This window comes from Cervus elaphus, chromosome 6 (assembly GCF_910594005.1).
Source record: "Cervus elaphus chromosome 6, mCerEla1.1, whole genome shotgun sequence".
In the NCBI taxonomy this organism is placed as follows: domain Eukaryota; kingdom Metazoa; phylum Chordata; class Mammalia; order Artiodactyla; family Cervidae; genus Cervus; species Cervus elaphus.
Genome location: NC_057820.1, coordinates 23098883 through 23111944, shown reverse-complemented (window position 1 = coordinate 23111944; position 13062 = coordinate 23098883). Strand labels below are relative to the sequence as shown.

Genomic DNA, 13062 nt, shown 5'->3' with positions numbered 1-13062 from the left:
ATAGGGCCTGCAGTCCAGGCTTGCACAGGTAGACTTGAGCAGATTCAGATCCGGGGAGTATTTTCTTGGTAATATAATGCAAAATGATGTCTACAGACGCGGGAACTCCTAAGAAAGTCCAGTCACTAAATATGGCTGCATCAGAATCAAATAGGGTTTCCCTAGTGGCTTGGTTGACTTCCCTGGTGGCTCAGACAGTAAAGCGTCTGCTTATAATGCGGGAGACCCAGGTTCAATCCCTGGGTCAGGAAGATCTTCTGGAGAAGGGAATGGCAACCCACTCCAGTATTCTTGCCCCCCCCCCCAAAAAAAGGGGGCTCAAAGAAATATGGAAAAGGAAATGACGACCCACTCCAGTATTCTTGCCTGGAAAATTCCATGGACAGAGGAGCCTGGTGGGCTACAGTCCATGGGGTCGCAAAGAGTCGGACACGACTGAGCGACTTCACTCACTTCACTCAGTGGCTCAGTGTAAAGAATCCACTTGCAATGCAGGAAACTCGGGAGACACAGGCTTGATCCTTAGGTTGGAAAGATCCCTTGGAGGAGGAGATGGCAACCCACTCCAGTATTCTTGCTGGAAAGGTCCCATGGACAGTGGAATGTGACGGGCTGTAGTCCATAGGGTGACAAAGAGTCAGACACGACTGGGCACACACACACAGAACCAAGCTGGCAGCCTCAGTGTATATCCAAAGCACGTATTGAATGGGAGTCGTACTTGCCCATTTTTTGGATCTCAGTTTCAGATGACTAAGTCAGTTGTGGCCCTGATTGCAAGGTCGCGGCCCTTGGTTCAAAGTATGCAGTTCCCATTGGTCAGTTCAAGGCCTTTTCTTATTTTGTTGATTGATACATTTCATTTTACCCCTATTCTGCAGACAGTCACAGTCCTTCCCCATCTGAGATCATCAATCCATTGTCTGTTAATGTGTGTCTCTTATTTTGTATTTGTTCTTTGAAAATGCCTCATTCTTTATATATATATAATTTTTAATTTATAAAACTGCTACTGTGTTATATTTTTTCACACGTTTTCTGTGTTTTCTCAGCAATATGTTTTGGTATCTGTGCATGTCATTTATGTGTATATCTAATCTGTTGCTTCAAACTGTTGCCTAGTATTTCACGATGTGCATTTACTACTTTTTACCCATTCACTCTCAGTAATAGACAGTGAAGAGTCTCCATTTTAGTTCCCAGTCACCTCCTAACACTCTGCCATTACTAACAGTACCACTAGGCAAATCCTCCTACCTGTCCACTTACTCAGTGGCAAAATTGCTGGACCACGGGGCATGAATGTGTTTACTTTGAAAAAAAATAGTATTAGAATACTTTCCAAAATGTCACTAGCAGGACATGAAGGTTGTTAAAACCCTATATCCTCTTCTATACTTTTCCAGTTACTGATTTTTATTAATCTGATATGTGTAAAGTTAGATCTCACTTCAATTTGCCTATCTCCAATTATTTCTGTGCTTTTCTCAGATGGCAAAGAATCCACCTTCAATGTGGGAGACCTGGATTTGATCCCTGTGTTGGGAAGATCCCTTGGAGGAGGGCATGGCAACCCACTCTAGTATTCTTGCCTGGAGAATCCCCATGGACAGAGGAGCCTGGCGGGCTACATTCCTTGGGGTTGCAAAGAGTCAGACACAACTGAGTGACTAAGCAAAGCACATGCTTGTTAGTTCATTGAGTTTCCTCTTACAAGAATCTATTATTTTTACCCTTTGTTACTTATTTTATTGTATTGCTATCTTTTTCTTACTGATTTGCAGTAGTTTCTTGTGTACTCTAAATATTCTTAATATTAATAATTCTAAATAGTAATATTAATCCTTGCCGACTTTAGACATTTTAGCCACTATAAGCATCGTTTCCTTTTCTGTCACTCATCTACTACCTTTGACCGTGGTGTTCTTAGTTGGACAGAAATCTTCATTTTGATACAATCAAGCATATGAAGTTCAGTTCAGTTCACTTCAGTTGCTCAGTTGTGTCCGACTCTCTGCGACGCCATGGACTGCAAGCATCTGAAAGTTTTGCCTTGTGATTAGTTCTTTTGAAGTTTAGCATAAGAAGACTTTACCCATCCCAGGTCATCCCAGATTCTTCCTCCATTCTTTACCACCAAAAGAAAATAATAGTTTCCTTCTCTGAGACTCTCAAGTCTTTTATGCATGCATGATTCATAAAACCCCTGTCTTAGTTTTGTATTTTATGGGAATTTTACTGGTGGCAGGTTGAAACACATATCAAAACACACACACACACATAAGTACTGTAAATACAATCTTCAGCTTTGAGTCTGCATGTCTGTATTTGTTTTAAATTCAAAAGAGGATCTATCTCTGCCTATCCAAGAGGCAGTTTGTAATTTAATAAAATCATAAAGAAAATACAGCTTAATAGTCTAGATGTTACCCACATGGCAGCCTATTCATAAGCACGCTTTGGAATCTTTATCTCCTTCGTCATGCTGAGCAATGTCTTTGGGACTTGTCATTTACTAGAATGTCCTTTTTTTAAAATTTATTTTTAATTGCAAAATAATTTCTTTACAGTGGTTTCTGTCATAGAACAATGTGAATCAATCATAAGTATACATTATATCCCCCCATCCTGCACCCCCCAGGAGGAAAGGGTGGGATGAATTGAGAGAGTAGCATTGAAACATATTTATTACCATATGTAATGGACATGTTGCTGTATGACAATGCAACTAATGTTGCAGCTAATTAGTTGCAATGCAACTAATAACAATGTTGCTAATGGAATGTTGCTGCATAACACAGGGAGAATGTCTTTTATTTTTAAGATATACCGAAGAGTCATTACTAAATTCATGCTTTCCATAAAGAAATTCTTATTGTAAGAAAAATGTGAGAAGGATAATAAAAGGGAGCATTCTTCAGGGACTTCAGGGACTTAAAACCAGGTTAGCAAACCACAAGTAAATGTTCACAGAGATAGTCTCCCTCCGTCTAATATGACTTAGGAGGTGTGACAGTGAAAGCTCCATATCCACATATCCTCTGCAATACGGCAGTATAGTGAGTTTAAGATCAGCCAACTGCACAGGGATGACCCAGAGTGATGGGATGGGGAGGGAAATGGAAGGGGGAACACATGTAAATCCATGGCTGATTCATGTCAATGTATGGCAAAAACCACTACAATATTGTAAAGTAATTAGCCTCCAACTAATAAAAATAAAGGGAAAAAAAATGAAATAGCTCAATTGGAAAAAAAAAAAAAAGATCAGCCAACTAAAAATAATCACACTTCATATCATATGACTATGCTATCAAGGCTGCTCTGTTGTTGTGACCTTATTTTACATTTCCCCAAGAAGACAGTCCTCAGTAGAGAATATTCAGTTTAGGAAGCACTTGATTTCTTTCCATCCAACAGGGATTTAGATTGTGTTCTCAGACATTCGGTTCTCAGCAGTTTTCAAGTGAGACACCATTTGGCAGCTCTTTATATAGAGTTCTGCAGCTTTTAAAGGTGTCTTTAGCCTAACAGGAAGCTTTTCTGACTTCCTTATAAGACTCCTCAATTTTCACAAAGGAAAAAGGACATTATTCACCTCTCCAGGAATCCTAATCCATATGTTAAACCCTCACCATCAGATATCTACCTATCATAACATGTGCAAGGGTATAAATGAGTCCAGGCAAAATGTGGGGAAGCACATAAATGTTCTCCAAATGCTTTTTAGTGATTCATTTTATTGCTGTAGTTTTTCATAACTTATGACCAGTAATTCAAAATGGTTTGGAATGTTGAATACAAAGCTCCACATATAGGTAGGCCCATCCAAGCATGACTGTTAAGACTTAAATGTTCTATTTTATAAATGAAATGGTTGGAATCCTTTTGAATTTGTGTTGGCTCTTTGATGCTGCAAGAAGAAAAATGACTTCCCAGGGAAAGGTGAGCAAATGATTGATACCTCGCTGCAAATTTTAATCTGTCTTGTGCTCTTGGCTCTAGATGAAGAACTGTACTGTCTATATCCACGATGACTCCATGTTTGAGCCTGAGGAACAGTTCAGGGTCTACCTTGGACGTCCTCTTGGGAACCACTGGAGTGGAGCCAGAGTTGGGAAGAATCACATGGCCACCATCACCATATCCAATGATGAAGATGGTAACAGAAGAAATTGCCTTTAGTTTCTCTTAGGTTGATGGGACTTGAACTGATGTTTCATAGTAACGTTTTAATGTAATTATAGGTGTTTCGAAAAATGAAAGCACTGTAGAAATGTCTACTGATAACAGTTGGAGTATTAATACAAAAAAAAAAAAACAGTCCTGGAATATTTATAGAAAGCAATTATACTCCAATTTAAAAAAAAAAATGTTGGCAGCAAGGGATCCCTTCCACAGAGCTCCGATTTGTTTTTTAACTATAATTAAAAAAAATTTTTTTAATTAAAAATTTTTAAACATACCTTTTTTTTTTAAACATACATTTTTAACTGGATGTTTATTTGGGCTTTTTTGTTCCTGCCGTGTGACATGTAGGCTATTAGTTCCCTGACCAGGGATCGAAACCATGGCCCCTGCATTGGAAGCAGGGAGCCTTAACCACTGGACCACCAGGGAAGTCCCAGAACTCCAGTATTTTTAATCACATCGTTCCCTAGCACATCACCAAGACATGAGGAATGAGTGTGGTTAAGAGCTAGGACAGAAACACTAAGACAGACACAGAATAAAAACTGTTTTAAGTCCCGGCAATTCAGGAGCAGGGCTGGAAATACAATCAGAGTCAGTTGAATCCAATGAACTGATTTAAAACACTGCCACCTTCCTGGAAAAGTCTAATTTCTCAGTTTTATTCTCCCTAATTGATTTGGCCTACTAACCTAAAAATACTTAAATTCTTTAGTCAAGTGCTAGCAAAGAATGACCCAGGCACCAAAGAAAACAAAATCTGTTTTAAATAGGGACATAGCTGTTTTATTAAAATAGATACTTTAATGAATGGACAATAATGCTACAACTAGTAATAGCTGTTTTTATTGAATACTGATTATATACCAAGAACTGTTATAAGCATATTATTTTAAAAAAAAATAAAACTTTATTTTACTTAATCCTGACAGTAACCTCTTGAGGTAGGTGTTATTATCCCTATGTTATAGGTAAAGAAATTGAACCCCAGCAAAGTTATCTTATTTATGCTCTTATTTACATAGCTGTAAGCAACAAAACTGCATGTAAAACCTTATTTTATCAGATTCTAGAATCTACACAAAAGTCAGTGAGACTCAGGGCTTTTAATATAAAATAGAGACTAACTTGAATTGGGGGGAAAGAATTTAAAAGCCAGCCTTGAAGTTGAATTAGCCCTTTACCGAAGGAGACAGGTTCAGATCTGAGTGAACCTCTCCTGTTCACGCAGTACTTAGATTGTACTTAGCCCAGTACTTAGGCTCAGAGAGGTCACCAGTTCACACTGTTACAGTGACGCACCTCAGTCTCAGAGAGCGTACACAGTAAAACTATGAAGTCTCAAATGCGGTGTATCTTTGACAACTAGGGAGAGTGGATTTTCCGAGAGAGAAGACGGAAGCGAACATAGAGACACCAGACATCTCTGGAAAAGTCTATGATATGTTTTTAGAGGGTATAAGGTTTGTAGTTGCCCCCAATTTTTCTGTCTTCTTATCTCACTGTTTCCACCACTACTTCATTGCCCTTCCCCATGAGAATATAATACAAAGGAAGGCATGGTTCAAACTTTAAAAAAAAAAAAAAAACAATTATTCATTTCACAGCAATGAGGGTAGTACTTCAAATCAGATTGTGTTAGGAAATCCTATGTTTCTGAATTATCGTTGTAGCAGCCACTAAAACTACTCATTCTTTTTTTTTTTTTAACTTTTTATTTTGTATTGGGGTATAGCCAATTAACAATGTCCTGACAGTTTCCAGTGAACAGCGAAGGGACTGAGCCATACATATACACATATCCATTCTCCTCCAAACCCCGCTCCCATCCAGGCTGCCATATAACATTGAGCAGAGTCCCCTGTGCTATACTGTAGGTTAGCTTGTTGGTTACCCTTGTTGGTTACCCATTTTAAATATAGCAGTGTGGACATGTCAATCCCAAACTCCCTAACTACCCCTTCTCCCCATCCTTTCCACCTGGCAACCATAAATTCGTAAAACTACTCATTCTTAACTAACCTGTGATATTTATAGATAAAGCTAAGGGTGGGGGAAAGTGAAAGCAATGGGAGGGAGGATCCAGAAGATGGAGATGAGAGATAGATTTGGTAAATGTAAGCAGTATATAAATGAAATTCATATCTCATAAATGAAAAAGAGTTGGTTCATACAATCAGTCAATAGATATTTATCAAGGGCTTACTCTGTCTCAGTCCCTTGATAAATTGTGCAGATTTAAAAACATGCTGTGAGCTACAAGGCCTAGATGGAAACTTGGATAGCATGCATTTCAAAGTGCTTAAAAATGTTTCCTCCACTGTACTGTTTTTAATAAGAAATATGTGAGAAACAGCTCCTGCAGAATCACAGATGAATTCCTTTTTCCAAAGTATTGCTTAGGGGTAAATACAGATTGATTTTTATGACTGCAAGCTATGTTGCCTTTTGTATTGCTAACTAGTGTGAAAAATTCCCTCTTGTCGTTATAAAGTGTTTTCATGGGAGTTGGAATCCTTTTTCACTTTTCCAACTTCCTCTTGTTTTCCTAACCTTGTTTCCCAGCCCCCACCATCGAGTTTGAAGAAGCCGCATATCAAGTCCGGGAACCCTCGGGGCCAGACGCCACAGCCATTCTGAACGTCAAGGTGATCCGCAGAGGGGACCAGAACAGAACATCCAGGATTCGCTGTAGCACACGGGATGGGTCAGCCCAGTCTGGTGTGGATTACTACCCAAAGAGCCGAGTCTTGAAGTTCAGTCCTGGTAATTGAATGCCAATCCCAATTAGTAGGTCTTCCTTAAAGTGTTAATCAGTTAGTTGTGTCTGATGTTTTGTGACCCCATAGACTGTAGCCCACCAGGCTCCTCTGTCCATAGACTTTCCGAGGCAAGAATACTGGAGTGGGTAGCCATTTCCTTCTCCAGAGGATCTTCCTGAGTCTCCTGCATTGCAGGCAGACTTACTTCAGAGAATCCTAGACATTTTGGATCATTCAAAAGGATTTTTTGTTGTTGTTGTTAGCCTATGATTTGGTTGAGCAATGGGAGCACCTGAGTTTTTAAAAATATATGTGATGCCATCATTCAGCAAGCATTGGTACAGACCATTGTGCTGGGCACTTCAGGGCTTACTCAACCCAGAAGGCACAATCTCCATGTTCAAATGGCTTGACATCTATTAGGAAATGTTATGAAGATGAGTCATGGAAGAGAGAAAGATGAGATTCTCACAACCAGCTGTTTAATTGTCTGATGTATTTACTTAATGGAAGGAATCAGACAGAAAAGAAGGTGAGTTTTACACTCAACTTTTCCCCAAAACTTTCTGGAGCAGTATAAGGTGAAAAGGCTGGTGTAGAGCCTGGCACTGCTTGTGATGTAGCCAGAAGTGGGCAAAAGTGGTAGAAACCCTCTTCAGAGATGGCATGGAAGGAGGAGGGAGGAAATGCCTCCCTTGGAAATGGAGGGATGTCTCTGTATGTCTCCATCACCCCACTGAGCTTCAGAGGGCTTTTGGCACCATCCCTTATGCATCTGGCTAGTGTTTACAGGGAAGGCAGGTACCCTTCCTCAACATCCTCACAAGGACCTCTCCTCCAAGTGTCTTAGCTTCTTTCTCTTCTGCATAAGGATCTGGGGGAAAGGCAGGTCCTAGAAGTAACCTAGCCCAGGTGTCTATAGGAGGAAGAAGGCCATCTTGACCACTGCCAGGGATAGCTGCACCCTCATAGAATCACTTCACAGAAAACAAGGGGGTTTCTGAGCTCTAACCCTCCCCATTCCAGGCTGCCAAACCATCACATTATCATCTTGGCAGAGACGGCCCCGTAGGTAACCTTTGAGCTGTCGCTTCCCAGGAGACAGCTTTGAAGGGTGTCTAGTGTGTAAGCACTCACTGCCACACAGGGGCTTGTACCTAAGTGTAAATGGGAAAGAAAAATTAGGCAAAAAACCGCATAACCAGGGTGGAGTGTTTTTTAGATCATAGATTTTTATTACCACCAGCTAGTGTCAGGCAGGGGCCATTAATCCTCATATGGTGTTGAATAGTAAATCTGTAGGACTGAGCCTCCACCGCAGGTGGAATTTCACCTATAAAACAGATCCCTCACTGGAGATGGGGCTAAAGTGATTAGCAGCCACTGCATTGATAGTAACCCTCTGAGAAGAAAGGGCAGATTTCAACATGAAGCCTCAGCCGTGCCAACCTGCACTGTCTAAAGTGGGTCACTGATGAGGACCTTTGCTCTCTCTGTTCTGTCCTTGGCAAAGGTGTGGATCACATCTTCTTTAAAGTCGAGATCCTGTCCAACGAAGACCGGGAGTGGCATGAATCGTTCTCCCTAGTCCTTGGCCCGGATGACCCAGTGGAAGCAGTTCTTGGCGACGTGACCACGGCCACAGTGACGATTCTAGACCAGGAGGCAGCTGGGAGTCTCATCCTGCCAGCACCGCCCATTGTAAGTCTCGTGACCCAAAGGATGGTTGCTTCTGTCTTAGACATTAGATGAGAACCTGAGAGAAGCAGGACTGCCAGGACTGCTCGTGTCCCCTTCCCCAAATCCCTCACTGCCATCACCTCCAGGGTCATCTGGCAATGTCTGGTGACATCTGTGGTTATCATGACTGTCACACTGGGTGCTGTTAGCATCTAGGGGATGGAAGTTAGGGATGCTGGTGAACATCCTACAGTACACAGAACAGTCCCCCTTCCCCACAACAAAGAGTTGCCTGGCTCAAAAGTCAGTAGTGCTAAAGAGGAGAAACCTTGTTTTCACATAAGAGTAAGACTAAACTATGTTGGGCCCTTTGTCGGACAAAGACAGTACAATTCCAATGATCTTCTCATTTCTTTGGTGAGACCTAGAAGAATAAAAATGGAATATTCCCCCACATCTATTACCTTACATACTCGCCACGGGCATAGAATTAAGTGTCTACAGAGATGTACCACCATGTTTCCCAATTTGGGGATGAACAGAATGAATGTACCCACTTCACAGTTAGGAGGAAAATGCATAGAGGTTGCCATGTGGTTAGTCCCTCAGTCATGTCCGACTCTTTGTAACTCCATGGACTGTAGCCCATCAGGTTCCTCTGTTCATGGGATTCTCTAGACAAGAATACTGGGTTCCCTTCTCCAGGGGATCTTCCTGACCCAGAGATCGAACCCGGGTCTCCTACATTGCAGGTGGATTTTTTACTGTCTGAGCTACCAGGGAAGCTCCCAGAAGTTGCCAAGGGGAATTTAATGTAGGATAATGAAGCAGTCTGAATAAGTCTTATAACCTCCCCTGACTAATCTCATACAGTAGAAAGACCATTTCAAAATATATCTCTTTGACCATGGAAGAAATACATATGTATGTTCAGTCGCTAAGTCATGTCTATCTCTTTGCAACTCCATGGACTGCAGCATGCCAGGCTTCCCTGTCCTTCACATATATCCTTTATTTACTTGTATTTTGCCAGATGCACTACTGCCTGCCATTGACAGTTTAATGCAACTTTAAACTCATATCTGACAGACAGTTTAATGCAACTTTAAACTCATATCTGCCATTTATGATAGAGTTTTGGTTACAGTGTGTGGGGGGTGGAGTGTTTTTCATTTGAGTCATAGGAATCTGATTTAGGAACGAGACCATTAAGATACCAAAGCTTTTAACTCAGGGTGGAGGAGGATCTTCCCTACTATTGAAGATTTGCAGGATCTTTTAGGAATGCCTGGTTAAGCATTGTTAGAACTACTGCTATGTTTTAAAGAATCCCTAGGAGTTAAGTGATCTTGTAGGTCTCTGGGGAAGGGAGCCTTAGTTCTCTGACCCTCCTGATACCCACCCAGAGCTGAATCTATGTTGCTCCTTGGCAGGTTGTTACACTTGCTGACTATGACCATGTGGAAGAGGTTACCAAGGAGGGAGTCAAGAAATCCCCCTCCCCGGGCTACCCGCTGGTCTGTGTCACGCCCTGCGACCCCCATTTCCCCAAATACGCTGTCATGAAGGAGCGCTGCAATGAGGCTGGCATCAACCAGACGTCCGTGCAGTTCAGCTGGGAAGTGGCCGCCCCCACTGATGGTAATGGGGCCCGGTCTCCCTTCGAGACCATCACCGACAGCACGCCATTCACCAGTGTCAACCACATGGTAGGTCTGGTTACAGAGGGAGAGACCTGGCCTTTCTCTTTGTTACTCCAGCTTGTCAAATTCCTTAAGGTCCCTGCATGCTAAACAGTTAAGCAGGTACAACACTGTCCTTTTGTTCTTACATATGAGAAAAGATAATACGGTGTAGCAGAAAGAGAACTAGGCTAGTACTCCGACAACCTGTTTACAAACCTTGATTCTGCCTGTTCTGAACTATGTAATGTTAAATGTTTACTTCACCTTTCTGAGTCTCAGTTTCCTGATCTACAAAATAATACCTCCTTTGCTTAATCCACTTGACAAAGTCATTGACAGATAGGAAAGTGATTTACAAATGGTGAAGTAAGTCAAAGATTCTAGGTAAGTATGACTAATGATTAGTCTCTTTTTACATCTCTTAAATCTTTCAATAAAGAGTAGGGTATAAATTCCTTAAGAAAAAGGACCAAGGGTTCTACCACATTTGTATATCCCTCCCAAATTGGCTGCCACATTGGTGGCACGTAGTGGAGACCAGTTATTAAATAAAATGAGAGTATGCTTAAGTGATCCGTATTTTTCAAAGCCCGGTGGGAAGACATGAAAAGAGGTTCAGAATGTCGTTGCTGTCCTCAGAGAGTTAGGAGGCCAGACACACACCTCTGCCACCATCAGGGAGCCGTGCACAGCGGTGATGGTTTTCCCAACCTCAGGAAACAGTCCAGTGTTCTGACTCTGCTCATTGCACCACGATGTTCTTCAGAGAAAGAGCTGAAAGCTGTGGAGATTCAGGCTCCACAGAGCGTCTGGCACCCAGTAAGCACTCAGTGATTTTTGGCTGAAATCAGTGCATTTAATAATTTCGGAAATCAGAGATTTTCTTTGCTCAATTTCTCTAGCTTTTCCTCTACAAATCCACAGTTTGTTCTCACGTTAACAAGTGCCTTGGATTTCCCTCATGGTCCAGTGGCTGGGAATCCACCTACCTGCCAGGGAGATGTATTCAATCAATCCCTGATCCAGGAAGATTCCACATGCTGAGGAGCAGCTAAGCCCAAGCACCACAACTAGAGAGTAGCCCCTGTTCACCACAGCTAGAGGAAACCCGTGCTCAGCAATGAAGACCCAGCATAGCCAAAAATAAATAAATAAATAAGTTTTAAAAATAACTGTCTTGAGTAGATAGCAGAAGAAAGCTGTTGGACGTACGTGGGAGGCTTTGGATAAAGTGGGTCCCTCGTGTTCATTGTCTTTGGCACAGCTTATTCAGAAAAGCCAGAAGATTAATTCTTTTGCAACATAACCTAGTTCAAATTTAAATTATCTTTATTATTATTAGAAATGTAAATGGCAAGACTTAACAACTTATTGTTTCATAAATACCTTGTTCTCTGTTCCACAAAACCATGAAGGGGTAGTTGGTTTGATTTGAGCCAAATATACATTTTTAACAGGTACCAAGTTTATGATTTTACCTTATATTTCAGTTTGCCTTCTTGTGATCAGTTGGCGACTAATCCTCTTAACCCAGCTTCCTCTGCCCTGCCTTTGTTTCTTCAATTATTTATTTAATACTGTTGTGTGCATTTTTGTAAGATGCCTCAAATCCCTTCTGAATGAAGGCCATGTATAAATAAATAAATAAAGTCATGGCAGCTAATTAAAAAAAAATTTTAATGGAAAAATCTTCTTCAATTTTTAATGGACTTCAGTGAAAATTGTTTCCATGGTAGAATTGATAAGCCTGTATGATTGCTTTGTGGGAGGACTGTGGCACACAGAACTACTAATGAGTTTTTCTTATTATATACTTCCCTATGACAATGCACTAGTAACCTAGAGAGGTTTGGTGACCTAGGTTACCTCTGCATAGATTGCATTAAGCACTCATGGATTCTCTGTGTCTGGAGCATGAGAGAATCTGTAGAAAGACTTTCAAGGCCAGTAGGAGTCAGAGGCCAAGTTCTCAACTTCAAGTCCGCCATGTTATTGTAACCCTTAGTAATTAGAGGGGAGTTAAGGAAGGGAATGGCAGTAGGGAGGAAAGAAAACTAAGAACTCCTAGAAAAGAAGTGTCTTTTCCTCTATACCCTGATACGATGCCCTCAGCAAAAGTGACTTAGGGGCAACAAGCCTTGCTGGAAGGCCTGAAAAATCATTAAGTAGTTCTCTGAACCTAATATGTAAAGAGAACAAGTGTCACTGGGAATCAGTCATCTCTAGTTTCTTGCTCCACATTTGTCTACTTGCTTGTTACCTGACTTAACCACCCTAGACTCAGTGCTCTGTCCCTGGTGCCTGGCTCCTGGGAGAAAGTCAGTACTTAGGTGGTGAATGAATGGATAGGTGGGTAGATCAATGGACACACAGATGGATAAATGGATGGATAATGGATGGTGTGGGCTATTAGTGTGGTCTGCCATGTCAGTCAGCAAAGGATGTTGCAGCATCAGCCACTATAGCCAGTGGGGCACCCTAAGGAGACTCAGGAGGAGAAAACACAGGATACTGGCCCCTGATAGCTGAGGTGCCTATTAAAGGAATGATTTCAGTGAGCCTAAACAATTTTATCTTCCCATACATGGAAAAGTGCAAAATCCCTTAACTTGAGATATCCAGTTTTAACAGTCATCTTTTGATGTTCCAACTACCTGGCCTTGGTTGCAAAAACTCTGATTAATACGTATCCCAGCTCTTCCCACTCCTCTCTGGAGCAGTCTCTCACAGTTGTCTAAGATGCT

General features: G+C 41.4%; 1 protein-coding gene across 3 annotated transcripts in view; it reads left to right on the top strand.

The window, feature by feature from the left end:
* The window catches only part of FRAS1 (Fraser extracellular matrix complex subunit 1), a 502305-nt gene that overhangs the window by 453213 nt on the left and 36030 nt on the right, over positions 1–13062 (top strand). For all 3 annotated transcript variants that reach the window (XM_043906392.1, XM_043906393.1, XM_043906394.1), the window contains 4 exons: positions 4006–4162; positions 6757–6957; positions 8467–8654; positions 10067–10342. In XM_043906392.1, coding sequence (XP_043762327.1) covers positions 4006–4162; positions 6757–6957; positions 8467–8654; positions 10067–10342 — 822 coding nt within the window. The remainder of the gene's footprint in view (positions 1–4005; positions 4163–6756; positions 6958–8466; positions 8655–10066; positions 10343–13062) is intronic.